General features: G+C 38.7%; 2 protein-coding genes across 6 annotated transcripts in view; one reads left to right on the top strand and one right to left on the bottom strand.

Annotated features, from left to right (window-relative positions):
* The window catches only part of MAPK8 (mitogen-activated protein kinase 8), a 185648-nt gene that overhangs the window by 92063 nt on the left and 81254 nt on the right, over positions 1-12331 (top strand). The gene's annotated exons all lie outside the window — the stretch shown is intronic.
* Positions 1-12331, bottom strand: part of FRMPD2 (FERM and PDZ domain containing 2) — a 53472-nt gene that overhangs the window by 27860 nt on the left and 13281 nt on the right. For 3 of the 4 annotated variants that reach the window (XM_052677704.1, XM_052677707.1, XM_052677705.1), the window contains exons 10-21: positions 11499-11684; positions 10459-10615; positions 7786-7996; positions 6271-6374; positions 5152-5250; positions 4055-4162; positions 3826-3942; positions 3082-3317; positions 2390-2494; positions 1060-1153; positions 508-593; positions 215-362 (exon numbers count right to left, since the gene is read on the bottom strand). In XM_052677704.1, the coding sequence (XP_052533664.1) occupies positions 215-362; positions 508-593; positions 1060-1153; positions 2390-2494; positions 3082-3317; positions 3826-3942; positions 4055-4162; positions 5152-5250; positions 6271-6374; positions 7786-7996; positions 10459-10615; positions 11499-11684 (1651 nt within the window). The remainder of the gene's footprint in view (positions 1-214; positions 363-507; positions 594-1059; positions 1154-2389; positions 2495-3081; positions 3318-3825; positions 3943-4054; positions 4163-5151; positions 5251-6270; positions 6375-7785; positions 7997-10458; positions 10616-11498; positions 11685-12331) is intronic. The other variant, XM_052677706.1, reaches the window with a different exon arrangement.

Below are 12331 nucleotides of genomic sequence, written 5' to 3'. Positions count from 1 at the left end.
AATTCAACTGCATGCATCAGCTGTAAATATGAGGACTTTTTTCTATTAGAATTAATTTGATAATACTTTTAATACTACATATTGTCTTTTTGTTTGGTGTGCTATTTTCCTTCCAACCTATAGAAATATCCTAGAACAATTTTCATTTGTTTCATTCTTGCCCATCATAAGTAGCCAGCAAAAGTCACCCTGAATTCTTTTTTTCCTCTCTTACCATCTGCCAAAAAGCAGTAATCCTTGCTGCCATCTGTGAAGGATGTTGCCACAGAAACCACTGCACATTGGTCCTTTTTCCTGTCGTTAGTACTCAGGCATGGCTCTGCTTCTTGATGGTGTCCCCTTTCTAGAACCAGCGTGGCAACCTAAAAAAATGAAGAACAGTTTCCATTTACTGTAAGCCAAAGCTTCAGGGAGGGGAAAGAGTTTCACACTGGCCTAGCTTTGCTACTGTGCTTCATAGTAAGTACACCTTATTTGATTGATCAAATGCTTTTCTGTTACACAAACCTGGCCAGATTTCTTAAGGTTTTCCACAGCCTGCTTGTGTGTGAGGCCACAGAGGCTGATTCCATCTACTTCCAGCAGACGATCACCTGAGGGAAACAAAAATAACGAGTGATGGTTGCGCTGATGATTCAGATTGGATGGAAATCTTAAGGCTACCCACATTGTGTTAGATCTTCATGCCTACATGCTTCAAATAATGTTGTTTTGCTTAAAAGCAATACTGCTTGTTGTATGGTATTCTGTAACTAACATTGCAAACATACCAGGGTACTCTGTAAAGTGATGCAGTGCTTATCTCAGCAACAGTAGATGTCTGAGTCACTACCCTGAACTGCAGCAACAGAGGGAAGCTGTGCAATGTTGGTATGAGACTCCAGGTTCCTCAGTGGAATTTCCACATAAACTACAGTGATAGGCTGGGGAATTATGGACTGCATATAATGTTTTGCAGTTGTATAGCCCTCAATCCCAAACAATTTCATCATCCTGTAGCAAGTATTTCACACAAACACCTAATTCTGCAGCCCAGGGTTTCATTGCCAGACTTTTTACCTATCTTTATTTGTCCATCCTTATCTGCCGGTCCCCTGGGAATAATTGACTTCACATATATTCCACCATGAGGCACGCTAGTGTTAATTCCACCCTGCAAAGCATATTTCCATATGTTAGTGTGTGGAATCTCCACATATTCTTCCCCTGATAAAAATAAAAACAACTTATATGTGCATTGCAAAGCAACTCCTTCAGAAAATACATTTTAAAAATATAGAGAAAAAAAAGAGGATGTTACTCTGATGTCCCATCTAGTTGTGATGTACTTCCCTAGGGAGTAATCATGCTTTGTATTCTCAGGAAAATGCAACGCACTTCTGTGCTACTGCAGAGATCTGGTTGCATCTTTCAGTCAGCCTCTATCCCAGTTTCTAAACTATGCAATATGTATTCAGCAACTTCTGGCCCTTCAGACAATGTATAAAGCTTGGACTTGACCTTGTGCAGACACTCAAGAGCCTGCAGTACAGAGGAACTCCATATTAATCTATTCTGTCCTTTTACATCCTCTAGTAAATTTCAGATGAAAAATGAGCCCTCTATTTCTGGTTAAGCAATGATTCTATTGCTTCTAACTCCATTTCAGTGAGGATTGTAGGCACCTCAACCTGGTGAGGTAAGTTCAGTCTTGATAGTCAGAGCAAGGAATTATTTTTTGAATATGGCACATACAGCTTTCACCGTTTCTTTCTCTGATCCTCTAAATACACAGAGAGATATATTTTTTATTTATTTTATTTAGAAATAAAATCGGACAGGTATTTGTAGTAAAAAACATAGCTTATCTTAAGTCCATACAACTCAGCTTTCATCCCCCCAGTATGGGACGGCTGTTCATACTGGTCAGCGTGTCAAAAATTAAGTAGTGACTGTAGGTAGCACTTGAGCCTGTCCCATAGTCCTTTGTGATCTGCTTGTACAGACACAGCCTGCGAATTCCAGGAACCCCAGAGGAGAACCAGTCAAGACCCAAGGGATCCTTTGTATTACTGCATTTCCTAGAGACTCTGGCTATATTCCTTCCTGACAAAACTCCACTTTCACTGGCAGGACTTGTTCTCAAATCAAGCAAGGTGGGAAAGGGCTTGTATCTCCATATGCTTTATGCTGGCACACACACACATTCTGTGGGCAAGAACTGGGGAATGAGTAGAGCTGGTGCTATATCCTCTGTCAGTCAGGCACTTAGGTTTGAAATGTGCCGTGCTAGCAGTTCTTGTTACTGGCCTATATCCTATCTTTCTTCCACATAAATACACTTCTCTACATGTTTCTTGTTCATGTTATAGTTTGAAAGACACAGTGAAAGATTAACAGTAACACTTGCAGTCACACTGATTCCAAAAGTCCCATCTTCTTTAACAAGCTCCACAGTGTACGTTTCATTTGAGTTGGTTTCAGCTGGAGGTTGTAAGTGTGATGAATCAGCCTCCTGTCTCAAAAATATAAACACTAATGAGACTTTTGTGTCTTAGGGAAAATAAATAAATAAATAAATAGGGGGGGAGGGAAATAATAAAGAAAGTGAGATTTCCAGAAGATACAGAAGTTCAATCCTGCTTTCACTGTAAGCATGGAATGGTAGCATTTATATCCCTGACATTATTTCAGGATTACACTATTGTTACCTAAAATAATATCCGTCTAAATGTACATAAAATGAATATAAATAGGGAGGCTGTTTGATAGAAGAATATTAAACATAAAATATTATTTTTCAGTGGATGGCTGAAAACTTAAAGAGAAGTGGAAGAAAACAATAAAATTTTGTAGTTCACTGGAAGAGGGAAGTCAATTTTTAGTAATATTTTATGGAACAGTTCCTTCACTTTTTCACTCATCCTAAACATACCTATAATTTCAACAATTCCAATGTAATTTAACAAGCAACATCTTCCAAGGTTTTCAGTCTCTTTTCCTCAGTTTTTAATTTCTCACTTATTTCCATTCTTAATATGGCTGGCATGCTGCTAAGACACATGCCATAATGTTATTAAATAACATCACAGTCTCAGCTACCTCCACATCCAGGCTATCTGCTGAAAGGACTGGGATCTTGGGGCCCAATTTTGGTGCTAAACTCCAAGAAAGAGCCTTCTCAAGTTCATCTATATTTACGGCCTGTTCTTTGGGGACAGCTGCACAACAGTCTTGAATCTTTTTTCTTCCACTCTCTACACAAGAGATCTCAGAACCACTAGTGCTGTTTCCCCTTGATATACTCTTCTCTTCATTTAATCCTTCTTCGTATATGTCTGCAAAACCATATCAAAAAAAGGCATCAATGAATGTAAACAGTAAGTAAATGTGAAGACAAGTATTGTATCTCAACACAGGATGGTGAAATAACTTCCCAAATCAACTAGTTGTGAGATCCATAAAATGAATTAGCCATTGTGAAATGGAGCACTGCTGTTTTACGTATGGAGAAATGTACCTGCTTCATTACTGCAAGGGACTATGACAGTGATTCTGACTCAGAGATGGGTTTTGTAGAACTAATTCTGTCATAGAAAGAAATGACAAAATTCCCTTGATATTTAGCAATGCAGAATAAAGCCCATAATAGATCAGATTTTTTCATGCTGACTATAGAACAGAGGTCTCATGATACCCGCTAAAATGATTTTCACTGCTAACCTATAGCAGTTAACTTGCACTGAGTGGCAAGAAAGTGCTACTGCATTCTAGTGCCTAATAAATTACAGTGTCCTGAATAAATTGCTAGGATTCTAGAGCCAGCAAAGATGTTTGTCTTTATACCTTTGGGTTGAGAGATGATCAGCTCAACTTCATCAGGAGAATTTTGTATAATTTTAACTGCAGTATTGAACGAAACACCCTCAAGACTAAGATTATTCACAGAGATGAGTCGTCCCCCTTAAAAAGAATAAAAACAAGACTGCACATCAGAAGAGAAAAATAAGCCCAGAATAATTAACTTTAAACCATGAAGGCTTTTTAATTCTAATTAAAAACTAAAGACAATGACCTGGTTTGATATTTCCAGCTCTGTCTGCAGGTCCTCCAGGGATAATTGAAGCGATAAAGATACCGAGGTCTAATTTTCCTACATTTTCTCCTCCAATAATTACAAAACCTGCAGAAACGATGCAGTATATCAATGTAGAGACATGAGCAGTATTAGAAAAGATGAAACTCAGGAGCACAAAGAGGTCTTATTCCAATAGCATAAAGTTTGGGTTTTTTTTGTAAATTCTGGAGAATGGGTTGCCAACATCCTGATCTGGGCGATCTTTAAACTCATGCTATAATTTAAGCATGCTAGTGACTTCGGTGGCTGCTACCTACACATAATATATCAGTGAGAATACTTTTCTGGCTTGGGACTTCAAAAGACTCCAACTTGTTTCTTACAGGACTTAGAAGCTATTTATGTAACACCCAGAGAAGATATAAAAAAGAAATTAGAATGTTGTTTTACACTATGTGGTCTACAGCCTCCTGAGGTGGGTCATGTAAACTTCTAATGAGCGTATAAGAGACATCTAAGAAAATCTATGCTGGCATAAAATATTCTTCCTATTGTAGAAAATATTCTCCTCACTGGTAGAATAATTGCGACGGAAATGAAGGCATGCCACATGAACCACTTAAAAATCTGATGTCTAATTGCATTAATGGTCAACTGTGGATCTACATGTTCTCTGAATTCATCCCTTAGAAAAGGATGCAGTCTGATAATGTATTACTTAACAAAAATGTTATTCAAATAAGAATCCAGAAGTCAAGAAATATTCATGTGAAGTTTGTTTATGCATTTTGGATGCGCACGGGCAATATGTGAAGGGTTTATAGAACAGTAACTCCCTCATTTCTATTATTGTACTCTTAAAATTTGATCCCTTGAACTCTATGATACTAATTAATCCTCTGAAAAAAAACTGTTGACTTGGTTTATACATTCAGCTCTTTTAAGTCTCTGAAATGTTATGTCCTTTGCAGAGACTGGTATTCTTATTCTATAAGGAGAATAAATGAGGTGAAAAAGGTTAAAACTTTGCTCAGAGTTTGCACCAGGACCTGACAGACCCATTAGTAAATATAAAATTTATGTTCCTTACTTACCAAAACCATTTTTAGGGTCACGTTTTAGGCTGACACAAATTATTTCTCTTTCTAGACCACTTAGTAAAACTTCTTTTTGGACAGCTGGTGATCCAGGGGCTGCAGAAACAAAACAGCTAGAATAAATGCAGATGAGGACAGAAGAAGACAGGAGATTTGTGTAGAATGCAAAACTGAGGCATCAATAATTGAATATATTTTTGTTATTTCTTTCAACATTACCATTACTTCTGAATCAATAGAATACAAGAAGAAAGTTCAAATCAGTGTTTCAGAGTTTGCATTCTTTACAAAAAGACGTGTGTAGAACCAGGAAAGCACAGTGTAAGTTCTTCCCACTATTTTCGTTTTGGAGAGTACTTGTTTATCTGCAGCATTTTTATTAAAATTAGGCTGTCTAAAAAGTCAGGCGTGTAGCATTCATTGAACATGAGGGTTATCTGGACAGAATATCTACTACGCATTCCTTTGGGAACTCTAGCCTTAGGCCTTACAGAGCCTTATTGGCAATCCAGTCAGCACTGAGTGTGATGATGACTTCGGTAATGTTAACAGTAGTTAACAATGCACAATTGCCACAGTGTGTTTAAAGGACAGTTCTAACTTTAAAACAGATTGGATAAATAATCATAGCTTTGTATTCCATAAACCTTCTCTCTTTGTATATGAGTTATGGACAGCTGGCTTCTGTAAGAAAATTAGGTGCTTTGTGTTTCTTATTACAGTTAGTTTTGTCACACAAGCACACGAACAGAGGAAGGACCTAAAGCCTATTTTGTCTCATGCAGCATTTGCTGAGTTGTTTATCTCAACTGCAAACTGAATGATGGCCTTCAAGACTGCCTCATGTGAATGTCTTGAGTGTACTGAATTACTTATCTGAGGAGCCTTAGGCAGTACTGATGGAATAATTTCATTATCAAAATCCTTAACACTCATCCTGATGAAAGGAGGAGGGAAAGGAAATATAGTAGTTTGAACCACCAAGCTCTGCATTAATTTACAGAGTAAGAAGTGCAAAAGATTATTCTTTAATACATAAATAGAATCTGATTTTGTCCTCTACTATTGAAACCAAACATATGGAGAAGTGCTGTCTCTTATGATTATTATACTCACCACTGATTGTGTTCTGAGTTGAATGAATAGAGAGGTAGTCATAACTCCTTTGCTTTCCATTCAAGTTGATGTGCATTTCTGACTGGGATAGCCCTGATGTGGATCTGCATGGCAGAAAATGAAGACTGTGTTATAGCAACAAATCAGCAGTGGTATTTACCACTGGTCACTGTCATTAGCCTGTCAGAACCAAGTTAGGAATGCATGTCTATAGCCGTTTAACCACTATTCTGATTGCTTGACCACATTTCATTGTAGGAAAGAGGTTGTTTATCCTTGCTGGCATTTGCTTCCAAATAATAGCTGCCACTACACCACTCACATCATGACCGATATCTTTGTGTTTTATTCTGAGCTGAGTGTAGGCAGCAGGAAAACATAGGATAGTCTCAGCATGATTCATTAGTCCTTCTGTCCATTCAGACAAAATTGTGTCTGAAAGTTTTCTTAGTACTTCATGCTTCTCTTGTCTCTAATTCTCAGTATTCCAAAAGGCACTGGTATTCATCAAAGGCCTTGAAATTGTGTGGAGCTATAGTAACCATCTGCACTGGTGAGTGTACCAGTGTAAATGAAAAGTAAATTCTTATGCTGTTCTTTGTGATTGACACTTTTAGACATGGAGGAATAGGTTAGGTGAGGCATGCTCAAAACCAGGTCCCACGGTGTATTCAGTTCACCTACTGCAACTTCCAGAGAAGATACATTTAATAAAGACTTCACTTTAATTGTCCCTTACATTCACAGAACCACAGAATCACAGAATTGTAGGGGTTGGAAGGGACTTCTAGAGATCACTGATTCCAAACCAGTCTGCAAAGCAGGCTCCCTACAAAAGGCTGCACAGGGAGGTGTCCAGGCAGGTCTTGAAAATCTCCAAAGAAGGAGAATCCACAACCTCCCAGGGCAGCCTGTTCCAGTGCTCCGTCACCTCCACTGTGAAGAAGTTCTTTCGCATATTGGTGCATAACTTCCTATGCTCTAGTTTATGGCCATTTCCCCTTGTCCTGTCCCCACAGACCACTGAAAAGAAGTGACCATGTCCCTTTGACTCCCACACTTTATAAACATTAACAAAATCACCCTGACTGTTCTTTTCTCAAGGCTGAACAGACTCAGGTCACCCACCCTTTCTTCATAAGGGAGATGCTTCAGTCCCTTATTCATCTCTGTGGCCCTGCACTGGATTCTGTCCAGGAGATTCCCGCCTTTTTTGTACCAGGGAGCCCAGAACTGAATACAGATGCTTTCATACATCTTCATATGCTAGTAAGTGTTCAAGTTATGACCTGGTAAAAATTTAAATGCCAATCTTTTTCAAGGTCTTATCTGTTCGACTGTAGATTTGTTCCTGTGTACACTATCATTGGCACAAAGGAGTCCCAATCCTGACTCGGACTTTTGAATAAGCAGTGAAAAATAAAAGTCTTTCTTGCATCTTATGGTAGAGTTTTGCTGTGATGCTGTCTACAACTGAGTATTCTTCCACAGCTTCAATGAAAAAAGCAAACCTACCTGCCCAGATTGCTTCTGTCTCTTGTCCTGTTGTTAGTTTCCACACTGAGGTTGTCACAGGACTTGCTCATCATCTCAGCAGAAAGGTTTTCCACGTTTGTCCCGTACAGCACATTTTCTGAACGAGATAGTCTCTGAATCAGTGCAAGGTGTTCATGCTGAGCTGCATATGCAGAATTTGATTTGTCTATTTCCATAAATTTACTTTCCTCTGAATGAGAAGGAAGATAGGGAAAGGAGGGAAAGATAAGTCCACTGACGCTATCCCATCTTCTAAAACCAAACATTGCTTCCTAACATTTTGAATGCACCAGCAAAAAGGTTGACATCACAGATATATGTTCTAGTATATTTCAGAATATCTAAGACTTGAAGCGAGTGAAAAAGAGTTTCCGATCCATTGATTTAATAGGAAGTATGCACTGTATATAAATTCCATTTCTGTGAATTATACTATGAATCCACTTTGACAGATAAAATGTACAGCCCTGCATAATTTAAACCTGAATATCTCTATAAATTGCATACTCTTGAAGTTCTATGTACGGAAACTTTTCTGTCAGTCAGAGATTGAATCAGTCAGGCTTGTATTTCCTCGTCTTTTACTGGTCCACCTCATCAAGTATGTATATCTGAGAAGACAGGAGTACTCCTAACACGTTTTCACAAGATGAAAGAGGATCCATGGAGCTGGCTCTTTGCTCTCAGAGATTTGCCCAAGTAAAATTGAGTGAGAGCCTGTCTTTGTGGTAATGCTTGGTACCCAATTTTACACCTGTGTACGACATCTGCTATTTAATGATGTCTGGACTCTGCAGTTTACATATCTATCCTATCAGAAGATTTTCTTTCTCTAAAACAAGGCAGTGCTGAAGAAGGCACTCCTTACTTAGAAAGAGAGAAGAGCAGCAGGTAATTAGAGGCATGTCTGAAGGTAAAACAAGAACCCAGCTTGGTACTGGCTCACACAAATACAGTCTTTCATTCTGCCTGTACGTGCCAACTGACCCTCCATGCCTTGTCCGAACAAACATTGCTCTGAATGCAGCTTTCTGGAGTCCTGCTCTGCAGCACTAAATCTGGGCTCCCCCATCCTCAGCAGCTTTGATCAGACACATTCACAAAGGCAGCAGCAGGCCTTGCTGCCATGGTATTAGCACAGCCTGTGTTGCCATGGTGATTTCAAAGCAGGGGATGGTGAGCAAGTTTTGAAGAGATTGTGACTTATGCATATTAACAATGCAGAAGGAAGAGTTTCCCTCATGTAGAAACAGACTGCTAATCTGTGGACTCCCAGTGGTGGCAAAGGCAGCACTGTGAACTGCTGTCTGTCACTGCCTTCACGGAGCCTTTTCTTCTGGGGCAGGAAAGTGCACTGAGCCTCAGAATCAATCACACAGTTGTGGAGTTTGGCTGGCTTCAGTGACTTGAGGAGTTGTAACTAGGACCTGGGTCACAATTTTCTAAGCTCTCAATCATTTTGTTTTACTAGGAATGTAGTAATTTTCATAAAAAAAGTATTACTGCAAGCAAATGTGACTCAAAAAACTTTAAGATACACTATTAGGCCTCATTTACTTGCTACAAATCATAGTTCCACTGAGCTTCCTATGAAGCTACGGGAGCCCAAGCAAAAAGACTGTATCTTGAACCTAAATGTCATCCTAGCATCTTTTTCCATGATAACAAATTTGTGCAGGTGGAACTTTGCTTTCTCTCTCTGAAATAATTTTAGTGGAAAAGAAGCAAGACGGTAATCATCCTGCTATATCCTGTGGAATAAACTCATTGCATTCCTCTCTTGCCATGACTCATTGGGTCAAAGCTTCAGTAGCGGTAAACAATTATGATTCTGTTCAAGGCAATGGCTGAGTCTTCAGCTAATGAAAACCTGTTTTGCTCCATTGAGGTGAAAAGTGATGTCAGTTTGTCAGCCTAGGCTAAGTTATTCCTCATGTGCCTCAGTTTCCCCAGAATGATCCTCACCCATCTATACAGAACATGCTGAGGACTGCATGTGAAAAATGCTGCATAACTGCTCTGGGTTGAGAAGAACTTTGTATTAAAACAGTGGAAAATCTGAAGTCTAAGGAGGTAATAGTGATATCTCCCACAAATATGGCAAAACCTCGTGGTAGAAGAGAACAGCCAGCTACTGCAATCTAGTGAGTGTGACTGCTGTGCCACAGATGTAGTGGCTTTGTCCTGTGACTGAACCATGGGTTTGAATCCCTGTTTTAAGCAAAGATGTCCAGCTAACTAACTTCACCTCCAGCATATCTGGACACCACTTTTGCTATTCTTGGTGTTGAACATTTTTTGGGTTACAACTGGGAGGAGACTAATTTGTGTCCTCACATTTCTCAGCAGGTTTCATGAAGAGTAATGTAATTATGCCTTTTGCAAAACTGAGGTTAGATACATAGATATTATCAGCAGAGTACTTCACTCACATGCACACACTAGATTTGACTTACACACTTCTAGCTTTCAGTGAAATAGAAGACACTGTTGTCTACTCAGCAAAGGGAAAACTGAAGCACAGAGAATCTGATGTGAAGGTTCTGATTCTCAGCTTAACTAAAGTCTGTCTTTTCTTTGGAGTTCTTTTCTCCCGTGTAGCACTTTACATTGTACTATGGACTGTACAGTGAAAGAACATTTACCGCTCACCTGATGAAGTTTGACGAAGTTGCCTGGAATTCATTTGTGCATTGAATTTGTGTTGGGCTGAACAGAGGTCCAGTAGATATTTGCATGTCTTTGCTGTATCAGTAATGAACGTGTGTTTCTTGCCACTGAAGCTACTTTCAATCATGAATTTCTTTCTCTAAAGGAAAAAAAAAGAACACAGCTTGCTTCATCTAATATATCAAACATTATACTGAGGCATTGAAAGTTCATCTGCATTCTGTTGTCTATGTACATTTCTGCCTTTCTGCATCTCTTGCAGTTGCAGAAAATGCCCGTTGTATGTTCAACTGCTGTCAGTTCATAACTGCCCTATGTTGAAAGTCAAAAGCCTTTGAGACATTGATTGCACTGGGAGCAGGTTGATAGGCTTGGCAAATTTGTCCCTAGAGATCTTAAACTGTTTAAAGCAGTTGAAAGTGAAACAAAAAAAAATCTTCAAGGGTCAGAAAGGCCTTCTTGGGAAGCAAATAGACTGGGAGATGTGGTGAATATTAGCACTGTAAGATGGTATATTGGCCTCTGTAAGATGGTATATATACCTCTGGTAGAAGATAGGAGTTATAATCTTGTCACCAATACTAGTTTAAGAGACACTGCATATACTAAGAGATAAGGATGCAAAAGTAAGATCTGTAAGAAAGGTAGTCAAGATCCAGTGACCTGATGTAGAAAGGAAAATGAAAGAAAAGCGAGAGAGAAGTGAAGATGGGAAAGGAGTGAATAAAGAATATGCTACATAGAGGTTTGGTGTCATTTCTGTAGTACTCAGCTTACTCAGGTTTGTAGTAATTGACTTCATCCTTCTCAAAAACAAACAGGAGCAACAACAGAAACAAAGCATCTCTGAGAACTGGCTATCCAGAGATCCACATCCATATCATACTTTGATTTTAGTCTGGTTTCAAAACAAACATATCTGTACAAAATCAGTCTAATTCTAGCACCAAATGGAAGAAAGTTATAAAAGTGACAGACAGAAAAGGTGTAAAGTAGTAGAATTTCACTTGATTGCAACTCACGTGAGCTGAAATTCTCTCTGTTTCCCGCCACTGGAATCTTAAACTGGCAATTCTTGTGTGATTTTTGACCTCATATACAATGATGCCTTTGGCACAGATTCCCAAGATAATGTCCCCTCCTGTTCCTTTCTTCTCTTGAGACACACGATAAAATAGTACTCCATATTCAGGAAGCTGCTGAGTTACCTAACAGAGAAAAAGTGCACTTACCACATGTTATTAAATAAGAGGCATGAGGAAAGTTGGTAGGTAGATGGGAGGGGAAAGGGTTTTGAGTGCCTGTACAGTATCTTCCTTGATTCTCTCAAGAAAGGCTTAGAAACCCTTCCCAAATTTTCATACCTACTCTTTCACAAAATAATCACCTGACTTTGGTATGTCATAGGGCTACCATATGCATTCATTTTCCATGATAAAATTAAAATAGCACTTTCCCACATACCTCATTTGAAGAACTAAGAGGATTATGTAACTTCCTGCAGAATAATCTAAATTTTACAGTGGCACTGAAGCAGTAGTATTACTGCTACTTAGCATTTGCATGTATTTCTGAACAGATTAATACTGTTCAACTGCTAAATCTTATTTCTGTTTTCTTTTCTACGTCTTTGTTTCCCCAAGAAAATTAGAAATCATAAAGTACAGCAGATACGCTGATCTTAGGAAAACTGCTAAAACTTTTGTGCCAGCACTACTCTGGCATTGCTACTGATAACAAAGTCACCCAAATATATACATTAATTCCTTCACTGCTATCATTTTTTAAAACCAGATATTAAAAATTTCTTTTACAACAAATCTTAAATTATGGAGTTTTCTTCTAACATCACGAA

The sequence above is a fragment of the Tympanuchus pallidicinctus genome, unplaced genomic scaffold (genome assembly GCF_026119805.1).
Source record: "Tympanuchus pallidicinctus isolate F22 unplaced genomic scaffold, pur_lepc_1.0 scaffold16, whole genome shotgun sequence".
Classification (NCBI taxonomy): Eukaryota; Metazoa; Chordata; class Aves; order Galliformes; family Phasianidae; genus Tympanuchus; species Tympanuchus pallidicinctus.
The sequence above is the reverse complement of the archived record's forward strand: the minus strand, read 5'-3'. Positions and strand labels throughout refer to the sequence as shown.